Source organism: Diospyros lotus, chromosome 13 (assembly GCF_014633365.1).
Source record: "Diospyros lotus cultivar Yz01 chromosome 13, ASM1463336v1, whole genome shotgun sequence".
Classification (NCBI taxonomy): Eukaryota; Viridiplantae; Streptophyta; class Magnoliopsida; order Ericales; family Ebenaceae; genus Diospyros; species Diospyros lotus.
Window position 1 is genome coordinate 40,321,918 of NC_068350.1, and position 13,466 is coordinate 40,335,383.

Here is a 13,466-nt window from a genome sequence, read left to right on the forward strand (position 1 = left end):
CTACAAATTCGAATGCCGTTGTACTAGTAGTAAGAGAGGATAATAAAAGCAATGCTAATCAATAACCTCCAGAGTTGAGAAGGAGTAAAAAGGGTTAGAAAAGAGAACTTTTGGACCCGATTTCATTATGCATCTAGTGGAAGGTACCAGGGACTCACACATAAATCAAACTACAATTATGCAATCAATTGAGTCTGATCCTCTCACGTATGAAGAGGTAATGAAATTTAATGATTCCACCTTTTGGAAAGAAGTAATAGATGAAGAAATGTCATTTATTATGAATAACAAGACTTGTAAGTTAGTAGATCTTCCTCTAGGTTTTAGACCTATTGGTTGTACGTGGATCTTCAAGAAGAAGATGAAAGTAGATAGAACCTTAGACAAGTTCAAAGCAAGGTTAGTAGTTAAAGGCTTCACTCAAAAGGAAGGCCTTGATTACTTTGATACCTACGCACCAGTTATTAGGACAGTTACTATAAGAACATTGATTGCTTTGGCATCCATATATAAGTTTGAAATCCATCAAATGGATGTTAAAACAGCTTTCCTAAATGGAGAGTTGGATGAGAAAATATATATAGAGCAACCGGAAGGGTTTATCTTACTGGGACAAGAAATAAAGGTATGTAAGTTGATTAAGTCATTGTATGGACTTAAACAGGCACCTAAGCAATGGCATGAATAGTTTGCCAAAATTGTTGTTGCCAATGGATTTAAAATCCATGAAGCAGACAAATGTGTATAGCAAGTTTAATGGGCACAAGGGTGTTATCATTTGTCTGTATGTGGATGATATGTTAATATTCAAAACGGACTTAGAAGTCATAAGAACTACTAAGTCATTGTTATCATCCAACTTTGATATGAAAGATATGGGACTTGCGGATGTGATTTTGGGCATTAAAATCATACGAGAAGATACCGGGATCATTCTTACTCAATCACACTATATCGAAAAAGTGTTGAAAAAGTTTGATCATTTTGATTGCAAGTTTGTATCTATTCCATTTGATCCAAATGTTAGAATGTATTCTAACACCGGTAGAGCGGTATCTCAATTAGAGTATGCTCGTGTTATTAGATGTCTTATGTATGCTATGACATCTACAAGACTGGATATTGCATTCGTTGTTGGAAAAATGAGCCAGTATACGAGCAATCCAAGCTTGTTACATTGGCAATGAGTCTATAGAATTCTAAAATATCTAAAAGGAACCATGAATTATGGCATACATTACTCCGTTTATCCTTTAGTTTTAGAAGGATTCACAGATGCTAGTTGGATCACTGATCGAGAAGATCATGCATCAACAAGTGGATGGATTTTCACACTTGGTGGAGGTGCTATATCATGGGGTTCAAAGAAACAAACTTGTATAGCGGATTCCACCATGGCCGCAGAGTTTATAGCATTAGCTTCGTGTAGTAAAGAAGTGGAATGGCTAAGGAATTTGTTGATTGAAATTCCTATTTGGCCTAAACCTATGCCTCCGGTTTCTATCCATTGTGATAGTGAGGCTACATTGTCTAGAGCATATTGCTAAATATATAATGGCAAGTCTAGACACATTGGGTTAAGACATAGTATGGTTAGACGATTGATTTCAGATGGAGTCATTACTGTGGACTATGTAAAGTCAAGTCAAAACTTGGCGGATCCTTTGACGAAAGGCCTTGCAAGGGATTTAGTTTCTAAAACGTCAAAGGGAATGGGATTATGGCCAATTCATAATCATCAGTGATGGAAACTCGACCTAACACTTGAAACATCAAGATCTTAGTTTAATGAGTAAAGTACGTCATATGAGTGATTGCAAGCATTGAAGTTAATCCCAAGGTAGAGGTGTTCGGGAACGTATCAATAATATGAGGTTGAGCTAATTTGCTCTTAATAGGCTTATATAGATATTTATAAAATGCTTTAGATACGTTGATATTTTCGGTAAGCCTACCTATATGAATATCGGGGATGGTGCCATCTTCAAAGTGGTTTGGCAAACTACTCAAGGTATTTCATGGAAGGAAAACCAAGATATGGGACATATGGCCTATTCACGTGTTGGTACTTATGAACACAATAAGGACATTCAAATGAGTGCGTGAGGTATTTCTAGTTAATCAGATAAGGGTCGTTGGTTCAAAGCTTGTCTATCATGCCACCTTGGTTGACATTTGAAATGCTTTCACTACGTGAAGGTTCAAGTCCAAAAGACACCTTCATTTATGCATAAGTTTGGCTAACTTACACGAGTTTTTCAAAACTTCATTATTTTGAAAATGGTGGAGGATTGTTGGAGAGATTTTCAAAAGAATGGTTGTAACCTTTCGCTTGTATGGGAAGAGATCCAAGTCAAGGAACTAGAGGTTGTAACCTTTCAAATTTTATTTACACACATGAATGGTTGTAACTTTTAGTAAAGGATTATGCCTCACTTGTTTTGAATTTAATTTAAGTGGTTGTAACCTTTGGCAAAGGGGTGTACCTTTGATAAAGGATTGTAACACACAAGAATTAGATATATCCTTTTGTGAAGAATTGTAATACACGTAAATGGTTGTACCTTTGGTGAAGGGTTTTAACATTATCTATAAAATAGATTGGTGTGTTATTAGATAAATAGATTTTGAAAATTCCTGTGGTTTCTCTCTCCTTGTTCTTCTCCTACATTCTTACATAAAATTTCATAATTTTTGTGCAAACAAAAACCAACTCTTTGTATTCTTTTATTGCAGAATTAGAATACAAAGCTTCTTGTGTTTGTTATTAATTCCGTGTGTTCGGGTTTGTTTTCGAAAAACTGCACATTCGTCAACAAATATTATTTTTGATTCTATTGTATCTTGGAGGCTTGTTTGAATCCCTTGTGCATTGTGTTTTGGGACAAACAAAGTCTTAAGGAAAGCGAGTTTTCGTGCCTTGGAATCTTTGAGTTATTGCAACATATTTATTGTTATTCCACCACCATTTATCCTACATCATCTTCTCTATTGTTTCTTTTAATTATAATAGCGTTTGAGATAAAATTAAGAAAATAATTTTTAAGCCTATTTCCTAGATGCTGTAAACACATAAAAAAAAAGTTGCAAATTATTAAAAAAAAAAAAAACCTATAGTTGACTTAAATGTTGGCTCTATGGGCTGCCCAACCTGGCTGGAAAGGGCTCGAGTAAAGGGCCCAGTAGGTTCCATACTTATTAGCTGAACAGAACAGGGTAGTGATCGCATTTTAAACCCGCTTCTAATTGGGGTGGGTCAATGGCCATTGACCAAGTTCATGGTGGGGATTGAATATTCTCCAAATTAATATTAGAACGCGACAGCCAGAGAGCCAGCCACTCCACAGTGGTCCATAATCCATTTACATCCCTTGCACATCTACTATTATTTTTAAGAATCTATATCTTCATTTTTATGTTCGTTAAAAAGAAACCCTATTGCTATTGGTTAAGAAACCATTTAAATATCAGCATGAGATCAATTTCAATGCCACATGAGTTGTGAATGCAAGATCAGAAAAATACCTGAAAGCTGAACTAGGAAAAACAAAAGCTCCATTCCCCAATCTGGTATCATGGCATCTATCACTGAGGAATTAGTATGACCACCATTACTAGGTTAGACTCAATCTCCTATCTATCAGCCATGGATACTGTCGAATTTGATTGAACCAACGTATCTGAATCACTGGTGGTTTCACCCTCCAGTCGCCTATGCAACTTTTCCAAAACATTTTCTGGTGGGCATTTATCATCTGGATTCTGTGTTGATGTCTGGCAGAAACATTCGGGCCAAGAGTTGGTGTAGAAAGACTCAGGTGGGACCCGTTTGTGAGGCCCACCAAAATTCGTTTGTAGCATCACACGCCTAACAGTTTCGTTAAAGCCAGTTGTTCGGCCCTTTTCACGATCAATAAAGATTGCAGCAAGAGCCTTCCTGTCAGGTCTGATTGTGGTCCGGAAGCCATAGTACAGACGGTGTCCAAGGAGATTATTTGCGAAGTTGCTTGGCCCGTCATATGTTGGCATGAAGATGTCTGATAGAAGACAAACCATGTAATCCACAGCAGAGCCTACCAGGCCACGAGTGTTCTCTGCTATCTCCTCACTAGGGTCAACTGTGCTGTGATTCTCAAGGCGAGGAAACATGGACCGAAAGGGTTTCATGAATCGCTCCCCACCAAATAATTCACCAGCTGCAAGGTATATCTTAGTGGAATTGTCAAACCCCATAGCATGCAAGATGAGACCAACCTGCAGAAACAAGAGACAGAATATATATACCTATTATAAATAACAGTTTTGATAGTTAGTCCTCCCAGTGTCAACAATGAGCAGTGTGAGTCTGTCTTACTTGGATGACAATGACAATAATGGAAGTAGCATCCTACAGTTATCAGAAACTAGTAATTGAGATTCAAACATCTAAATCTATCCCAGACTGAATGAAACAAGGTTGTATCTCCTTATATTAGGACAGTTCCATAGACTTTTTGGATAAGAAATAACCCCTAACTAACTGATTACATACTGCCCCAAACCATTATTTATTTCAAAAGTGCGAGTGTGAGCAAACACACACACACAAACACAAAGCAAGTTCAGCCACCATACAACATTTCAGCAGTTCCAACCAATCTGGACAGGACATATGAAAATTGACACCCAAAAAGAAGAAGAAACTAATTTGACCATAGCAACTACTGATATTAGGAGTCAAAAGTAAAAAAAATCCACTCATCCAGAACCTGAGTTGATTATTACCTTATCCAAACAAATAAAATCATCCGAACTGAAAAAGGTAGAAGAATATTATACCTCTTCTGGAGTCAATGGACATTTTCCAATGACCCTTCTTTCACTATAAACAAGTCTCTTCTCTGCAAAATTTTCCTTGCGGTACTTCATCAATATTCTCTGTTCTTCAGGACTAAATATATCTAGGCATCTGCATAAATCGCATATCCAACATTAAACAGTTTTCATGAAAAACTTGCTCCTGTCTTCCAAGTCTGAGGAGAGAATCTCATCCTTGTGATGCTAAAAGCTAAATTCTTAACTGATAGGTAAAAAATCATAATATTGTCCTAAGAGCTAATGGAAGCGTTAATCTAAGGGTTGTAAAACTATGAAATGTACAACTAAAGACATAGCCAAATTTTACTTAAAAACATTCATAGTAAAGACTCTTATCTCTATATGATTCTGCAGATAAGAACTCAGCACCCCCCCCCCCCCCCCCCCCCAAAAAAAAAAAAAAAAAAAGGCGACTAGAAGTACACCTTTCCAGATACTTCCCAACCCAACTCACTTAGTCAACCTCAACCAAAAGCTTCCACATAGGTTTCAACTGTTCTACTACTCATTGGCATATCACAACAGCAAGTATAAGAGGCAGTTGCTAACCAAATCTCATAAATGAATACCATAATTACATTTTTTCTCAATAAGAAAGATGATCATGCCAAATATATGAAGAAGAAGAAAAAACAAGAAGTTTACTTTAGTAACAACATACCCAGCAAAAGCCAGCATATCCATCTCGAAACGGAGATGTATCGACATGAAATGACCTTCTGAACGAAGTTTACTCACTATTGAGTTGCTTAACTTCATAATGTGGGGCTTAAATCTGAGTGCATGATAATTGACTCGGCATCTCAATCTTTGGTACTCAGGGTTGTCAATCTCTTCAGCAAGACGATGTGAAAAAGGGGTCAGATAGATGGCACCATGTTCCTTCATCTTCTCCAGAGCAACTGTTGTGTACCAACTAATTGGAGCATCTCTCGGGGGGCGAAGCTAAGTTGGCAAGTTGACAAGCAAGAATCTGTTAACGAAGTAAAAGCATTGCGTGTTCTTGCTTTGAATCAATAAGACTAGATTTTAATATTGTACCTGATGTGCTTTTATTTTCTTGGTCTTCCCATTTTTGCGAATTTCTGGAATGCTTTCCACAATCCGTACATCAAACCTCAATGCTCTGATGAAGTGATCAACATCGTAGATGCCTCGGAAACCACTGAGTATAAGCATAGTGGCAATAATTGGTTATGTTTCAAAAAGTTGTGCTACACAGCAACTGTATGAAATATGCAACGAGTGGTTATGTTTCAAACAGATGTACCATATAGCAACTAATATGAAATACAATTTCCATAAACAACAAAAATATAGCTACTGTGATGTATGTCGAGAAGACAACTACTCTCTTTATTGAAGCACAAAAGAAAATAACATCATACCATCAATGGCAGCCATTATATCAAAATTAGCTATCATGTTACATTTATGAGGCCCCATTATTTACTACTGTACCCATAACATGCACATACAGTGTTAAGAGAATCATATCTAATGCTTTTCATATCTTACATATCTCTATCAAGAACTTAAAGCAACTGATGTTACACCTGCTGTGTCCAAATTTCAAAATGGTGACTTAAGTTGATGAGAAAGTTTGAAAAGCTATCTTAAGAGGAACTGCAACTTTGCAACTTTCCTCTTCTTGTTTTGTTGGATTATTTGCCTAAGGATTAGACTTATTATCACGGGAGTTTAAAGTCGAAGAGAGGATATTTTCTAAGGCTTCTAGAAGAACCGGTAGGTAGGTTTGGTTAAGTCTTGTAACGGTAACCGCCAATGTTATAAGGCGGCTACCGAGGGTTAGGTTTTCGCTCTTGAAATTCCCGCCCCTCCCATGTTCTATAAATAGGGGGTTCGGGAGGGGGTCTCTCATTCGATTCATTTTCCGTGTTTTCAATCTATCTTGTGTGGAGAGAGAGAATGTGTTGTGATTGTATGTGAGAGGAAAGTTGGGAAAACATTGTAATCTCCGGGTAGACAGCTTGGTAATAGGGCTGGGGAAATACAATGCATGTAATCTCTTGTAAGTTTGATTTCAAGATAGTGAAGAGAGATCAAGTCTCAGTCTGGATGTAGGATCTCCATATAGAACTTTCTGAACTAGGATAAATTCTAGTGTGCTTGATGTGTGATTGTCTTGTGTGTATTTTTTGTGTGTGTCCTCTTCTTGTATTCATATTTCTATCCCTGTGTGAGGGAGAGGCATAAGTCTTGAGGGAGTATTGTGAGTGTATCAACAAGTGGGGGAAAAGTTTTAACAATCTAGTATCAAAGCCGGTCACTCTTACGCATCCAAGATCTCAAGAAAGAAGCCTCAACCCGGTAAGAAGTCATGGCCTTCAGTTCTTCTGTCTCTAGACATGATATAGAGAAATTTGATGGGCAAAATGACATTGCCCTCTGGAAGATGAAGATGAAGATGAAGATGAAGGCCCTCCTTGGCAATCTTGGTCTTGCAGAGGCACTGGAAGGAGACAAGAAGATGTCCAAGACCTACAAAGAGTAGAAGAAGGAGATGAACAAGAAGGCATTCAACACACTGATTTTGAGTCTTGGAGACAAGGTACTCAAGGAGGTTTCAAAGATGAAGACTGCAGAGGAGATCTGGACCAAGCTGGAAAGCCTTTACATGACAAAAAACTTTGTCCAGCAGGTTATATCTTAAAACTAAATTCTTTTCATTTAAAATGAAGGATGGTCAGTATTTGCAAGATCACATTGACAAGTTTAATAAACTCTCTCTTGATCTTGAGAGTATAAATGTTAAATATGATGATGAAGACAAGGCTTTAGTCTTACTTCATTCTCTCCCTAGGGCTTATGAGACCTTTGTAGATATCCTAAAGCACGGTAGAGATAAGCTGTCATAGGGGCTCTAAATTCAAAAGAATTAAGGATTAAAGTGGAAGGAAAATCCTCCCCAGGAGATGTCTTATCTGTTAGATCAAGAAGCTTTAGGAGAGAACCTAGAGGAAGGGGGAAGTCCAGGTCAAAATCAAGATCAAGTAGGGGCAGTGTAAAATGTTATTATTGCCATGCAGATGGCCATATCAAAGGAATTGTCCAAAGAAAAGGAAAGATCTGCAAGAGAAGTCAAATGATGTAAATAGCATTTGTGAATTTGGGATTGACAATGCTGATGCACTGGTAATTTATGGGAAAACTGAGAGTGATGAATGGATTATGGACTCCGGTTGTTCTTACCATATAACCTCTAGAAGGCATTGGTTTCAGAATTATCAAGAAATTAATGGGGGAAAAGTCTTGCTAGAAAATAATCATGAATGCAAGGTATTGGGGATTAGTGATGTAAGGCTAAAAATGAGTGATGGAAATTTAATTTCCCTTGGAGAACTGGACAAAAATGGTTTCTGTTTTAAAGGGTGAAAGAGGAGTCTTGAAGGTCACCAAGACTTCCCTAATTTGTATGAATGCAGTGCTTCAGAATGGTATTTACATTCTGCAAGCATCCACTCTAAGTGGGGAAGCTGCTGTGGCTAGCAACAATGCCCATATGCAAGCTAGATTTTGGCACTCAAGGATCTCACATATCAGTGAGCAAGGGCTTAAAGAGCTGGCCAAACAAGGCATTCTAAGCCAAGGGAAGGTTGCAGGACTCAATAAATGTGAGTCGTGCATTTATGGAAAGGCTGCCAAAGTCAAGTTTAGCAAGAAGGCAATCCATTATTCTAAATCCGCATTAGATTATATCCATTCAGATCTTTGGGGACCTTCTCAAACCCCAACTCATGGAGGCTCTACGTATTTTTTATCTATCATTGATGACTATTTTAGGATGGTGTGGGTGTATGTCTTGAAGACTAAAGATCATACCTTCGAAGCATTTAAAAACTGGAAGAAAATGGTAGAAAACCAAATGGAGAGGTCTATAAAAACCATTAGGACAAACAATGAGTTAGAATTTTGTAACAAGGATTTTACACAAATGTGTAATGAAAGTGGGATAGTTAGGCACTTATCAGCCCCAGGAAACCCAAAACAGAATGGATTGGCGGAAAGGATGACCTGAACTCTATTGGAAAGAGTGACATGCATGTTATTTCATGCAAAACTGCCAAAATCCTTTGAGGGGAAGCTGTTTCAACAGCAGCTCATGTGATTAATAGAACCCCATCAGCTGCCATTGAGTTTAAGACTCCATATGAAAGGTGGTCAGGCCATAAGCCATCCTTAGATTACCTTAAGAGTTCTCAGGTGCATTGCCTATGCTCATGTAAAGCAAGGCAAGTTAGAACCAAGGGCTAAGAAATGCCTATTCATAGGATATCCCACAGGAGTTAAAGGTTACAAGTTGTGGAACCTTGAGTCAGAGAGTCCTAGGACTATAGTCACAAGAGCTGTGACATTTAGTGAAGGAGAAACCATGGAAATTTCAGGTACTAAGGTCTAGCCAGCCCTAGTAGACAATCCTAAACCTGCAGAAATTTCTTTTAAACCCATAGACAGAGAAGTCCAAAGATGCAACCCTGAAAATATTCAGGAAGACCCTCAGGAGGACTTTCTTGAGCAAGAATCTGCTCAATATGAAGAGAGTGAGGAAGGGAGTGATGCAGACTTGAGTCTAGGTAACCAGCCTGATACATCTAGGTATAGTGTGGCTAGGGGTAGATAGCAAAGGCGTAGAAGGTTGTTACAACTCTCCGGTAGAACTCACCCTCAAAACCTAGCTGTTAAGGAGAGGGTGCACAAGAGATTATAAACCCCACACCAGAAGCCTAAACTTCCAATGTGAGACAAGTCCCATATCTTGCAGTGGACCATAACATACCACCACGCTCCGCAGCCTGACGCCCACGACGGGAGGTTATGCACTAGTCTCTGCTAGTCTTGGGCGAGCACTGCAATGCTGACGTCACTTTCGTCGCCGCTCGCTTGCACTGAGAGCCATGAACTTGGCTCTGATACCACTGCTACAACTCTTGGGTAGAACTCACCCTCAACAACTAGTTGTTAAGGGGAGGGTGCCCAAGAGATTATAAACCCCACACCAGAAGCCTGAACTTTCAATGTGGGACAAGTCTCATACCTTGCAGGGACCATAACAAAGGTCACCCCTCAAGTATGGGTATTCAGACTTAGTGTCATATGCACTGTCAAGTGCATCCGAAGTAGTAGGAGAAGAGCCCCACTTTTGAGGAGGCCGTTTCATCAAAAGATGCTAAGCTATGGATTGAAGCAATGAAGCCTGAAATAGAATCTTTGAATAAAAACCAGACTTGGATACTAGTGGCTAGGCCAAAAGGGCAGTGGATAATAAGCTGCAAATGGCTCTATAAGATCAAAGAAGGGAGTTCACCCAAGTCCAAGGCATAGACTCATAGTTCTGAAAGGCGCGAGGCGCAGCGAGGCGCAAAAGGTCCTGGAGCCTGAGGCGCGAGGCGCGCCTTTGCGAAGCGAGGCGCACCTTTTAGGAAAAAAACTCAAAATCTTGTAAAATCATAAACAACTATCAAATTATCAATAATAACACATTCATATCATTCATGATTCATTATCTTCAAATTCTATAAACTAACAACATCAAAGTTAATTCATTCATCATGCAAATTTTAAACTAGAAACATCATCAAAGTTCAAACTTAAAGTCTTAAACTTTACCAAGTACCAATTATAATGCAAAGTTCTAAACAAACACATAAACATTACAAGTCCACAATCAATATAAAAAAGTTTTTTAATCAATCATCATCAAGGAGATCATCAACATCAAGGTCAATATCTTCATCATCCCCTTCAATCACCCCTTCATCTTCTTCTTCATCTCTCAATTCTTCTCCCTCTTCCAAGTCTTCATCATCTTCGATCCCTGCCTCACTTTCCTCCTCTTCAATCTCTTGAGTTACTCGCCGCTTTGAAGTCGAAGCCGAAGTTGATCCCAATTGTGATCGAGTTTGTTTAGTTCTAAATTGATAACTAGGCTCTCCAACTCCTGCAGCCGCAGCAACATTACTCCATGTCAACCCATCCCCAATGTCATCTGGAAAAACAGTTTCATCATCTTTATCATTCTCCTCATCAAGTTTTCCAGTCAACCATTCATTGCTTTCATCAATGTCAGTCAATATGATAGGGTCAATGGTATCACGCATTTGATATCGACGCCTCAATGCTCTATTGTATTTCACAAACACCAAGTCGTTTAAACGAAGTTGATCAAGCCTGTTTCTCCGTTTAGTATGAAGCTGCAACAATTTATGCAAAAACATACTAAGAATAAGTTACATGAAATAAACCAACTACTAATAAAAATTGTAAGTGTATATGTACAATGCACTTACATTTTCAAACACACTCCAATTACGTTCACACCCAGATGAACTACAAGTCAAGCTAAGAATTTTAATTGCAAATTTTTGCAACGCGGGTGTTGACATTCCATATGAAGCCCACCATTCAGCTGTCCAATAAAATTCATGGGTTAGTTATTATCTATTATCTAGAATGATTATATATATAATGTAATATATATATATGTACCTGGTGATTTCTTAGCTCTCTTTCTAATAGCCATATAGTTTCCAAAGAACCCATCTGCATTGTTATACATCGAAAGCTCAGCATCAATTTGGTCTTGAACCTTTATATCTGGATTTAACTTTCTAATGCATTCATATAAGCCATTCATGATCTCTGGATCTATATGTTCAGCCTTGTAGAAATATTCTGGGTTCAAGTACCAACCAGCTGCGTGCAAGGGGCGATGAAGCTGAACATCCCATCGATTATCAATAATCTGAAAAATGGGTGCATACTTCTTTTCATCCCCATTAAAAGAGTTAGCAATCGCTTCTTTGGCCCTATCCATGGCCTCATATATGTATCCCATAGCAGGTTTCTTCTCACCATCCACTAAGCGCAATACACGCACCAATGGACCAGCCACCTTTAAAGCAAATACAACATTGTTCCAAAATGAAGGCATCAAAATCACTTCTACAACCTTTTTAGCCCCCGCTTCTTTTACCCACTTGCTTGTCATCCACTCCTCGGAGGTAAACATCCTTCTAAGGTTGCTTTACAGACTATGCATCCTACCCAAAGTGATAAAGGCAGTTGCAAACCGTGTTTTTGCAGGCCTCAACAACTCTTTCTTGTCAGTAAACCTTCTAAGCATGTTTACTAGACCCGAACGAGTATAGATATAGCTATTCACCATAACAGCTCTCTCAAATGTCTTCTTCATATTAGGCAACTTGAAAATATCTTCCAACATTAAATCCAAATAGTGCGCTGCACATGGTGTCCAAAACAATGTAGGATATTTTGCCTCCAAAAATCTTCTTGTTATTATTTAGAGTGAAATTAACAAGATATTAGTAAATAATAAATATCTAATGAATATTCAAATTGTTCTATTTATAAACATAATACAAATTACAAAAATAAATTTCATACCTGCTAAAACATTATTTGAAGCACTATCGGTGACCACTTGTACCACATTTCTTACTCCAATCTTTTCCACACATTTACTTAATAATTGAAACATCTTTTCCCCAGTCTTTGAATAGCTAGAACCATCAACAGACTCCAAGAACATACTTCCTTTAGGAGAATTGACTAAAAAGTTAATCAATGTCCTTTCCCTCTTGTCTTTCCAGCCATCTGACAAAATGGAACATCCATATTTGGCCCACGCCTCTTCATGATCTTTCATCATTTCACGAGTGGCTTCCACCTCTTGTTTGAGAAGAGGAACCCTGACTTCATGGTAACTAGGCGGCTTCACACCCGGACCATACTGACCAACTGCTTCTATAAATACTTTAAAACTGTCATATGTCACTGCATTGAATGGAATGCCTGCATCATACATCCATCGTGCAAAGCTTCTACAAACTCGAGCTCTTAACTCTTTTTTTGCAAAATCATGCTCACCCAACCTTGTTTGCTTTCCTTTGCCCTTGCTTTTCAACACATTAACTTCTGGGTCTTTAAAAAAAACATCAAGTGGACCCTTTTGTGTTGGCCCTTTAACACTACCAATACTACCAGTACCGCTTCCACTTCCGGTAGATACATTGGGTCTTTTTCTACTTTGAGGCAGCGGCTCATCATCATCATCATCATACCCTTCACCAAATTGAATATCATCATCTAACGATGCTATATTTAGCTCATCCCTGTTATTTTTCTTCTTTTGCATGTACTCTCCAATCTCTTCTTTTACTGATGGAGGACATTTTGGACAAGCTTTAGTATTCCTAAAACCGCCCACAAGATGTTGTTTTGCCCGAAATATACCACCTTTTGTTACTTTACGACAAAATTTACATGTGGTGGTATTTCTATCATTAGGATCAGCTTCAAAATAATTCCATGCCGGGTCCGTTTTGGAAGTGGTTGACGACATTTATTGGGCTGTTGCAACACAGTTCCAATTTCATCAAAATTCTCCTAATTATAGAAATAAATTATAAAGACTTAAAAGCAAATTTCAGCAACCAGCTGCCAGCAAAATAAATTAAGCAAAAATGCAAGAAATAAACAAATAAAATACAACTAAAGAACTTACAATATGAAATTATGAATATAGGAGAAGATGTGGGTAGCAGCGGCGGCAGCTTTAGGGCCTTAGC

The 13,466-nt window shown here is 38.3% G+C and overlaps 4 protein-coding genes across 48 annotated transcripts in view; 1 reads left to right on the top strand and 3 right to left on the bottom strand.

Annotated features, from left to right (window-relative positions):
* LOC127789339 (aquaporin SIP1-1-like) overlaps positions 1 to 13,466 on the top strand; it is an 80,433-nt gene that overhangs the window by 10,044 nt on the left and 56,923 nt on the right. The window lies entirely within an intron of this gene.
* LOC127789328 (O-fucosyltransferase 1-like) overlaps positions 1 to 13,466 on the bottom strand; it is a 128,683-nt gene that overhangs the window by 3,670 nt on the left and 111,547 nt on the right. For all 45 annotated transcript variants that reach the window (XM_052318240.1, XM_052318239.1, XM_052318235.1 and 42 more), the window contains 4 exons: positions 5,899 to 6,022; positions 5,519 to 5,802; positions 4,819 to 4,948; positions 3,526 to 4,254 (listed from right to left, as the gene is read on the bottom strand). In XM_052318240.1, coding sequence (XP_052174200.1) covers positions 3,634 to 4,254; positions 4,819 to 4,948; positions 5,519 to 5,802; positions 5,899 to 6,022 — 1,159 coding nt within the window. In that variant the 3' untranslated portion in view covers positions 3,526 to 3,633. The remainder of the gene's footprint in view (positions 1 to 3,525; positions 4,255 to 4,818; positions 4,949 to 5,518; positions 5,803 to 5,898; positions 6,023 to 13,466) is intronic.
* LOC127789336 (uncharacterized) lies at positions 6,096 to 11,900 on the bottom strand. The gene is made up of 3 exons (XM_052318285.1): positions 11,365 to 11,900; positions 11,166 to 11,284; positions 6,096 to 11,069 (listed from the first exon to the last, which is right to left on the bottom strand). Exons 1-3 carry the CDS (start codon positions 11,885 to 11,887, stop codon positions 10,566 to 10,568), a joined length of 1,146 nt encoding a protein of 381 aa, XP_052174245.1. The 5' UTR covers positions 11,888 to 11,900; the 3' UTR covers positions 6,096 to 10,565.
* On the bottom strand, positions 12,036 to 13,240 carry LOC127789338 (uncharacterized). Its single transcript, XM_052318288.1, has 2 exons — positions 12,283 to 13,240; positions 12,036 to 12,164 (listed from the first exon to the last, which is right to left on the bottom strand). The coding sequence occupies exons 1-2, from the start codon at positions 13,238 to 13,240 to the stop codon at positions 12,100 to 12,102; spliced, it is 1,023 nt and encodes a 340-aa protein (XP_052174248.1). The 3' UTR covers positions 12,036 to 12,099.

What these genes read in the sequence shown, in the direction of transcription:
- LOC127789336 (XM_052318285.1), bottom strand. Translation starts at nt 11,887, where the DNA reads ATGTTTACCTCCGAGGAGTGGATGACAAGCAAGTGGGTAAAAGAAGCG. An exon ending in GAGAGCTAAGAAATCACCAG is followed by an intron (nt 11,285 to 11,364) that starts GTACATATATAT and finishes TTTATTGGACAG; the next exon opens with CTGAATGGTGGGCTTCATAT. An exon ending in ATTGGAGTGTGTTTGAAAAT is followed by an intron (nt 11,070 to 11,165) that starts GTAAGTGCATTG and finishes AAATTGTTGCAG; the next exon opens with CTTCATACTAAACGGAGAAA.
- LOC127789338 (XM_052318288.1), bottom strand. Translation starts at nt 13,240, where the DNA reads ATGTCGTCAACCACTTCCAAAACGGACCCGGCATGGAATTATTTTGAA. An exon ending in TTCAAATAATGTTTTAGCAG is followed by an intron (nt 12,165 to 12,282) that starts GTATGAAATTTA and finishes AATAACAAGAAG; the next exon opens with ATTTTTGGAGGCAAAATATC.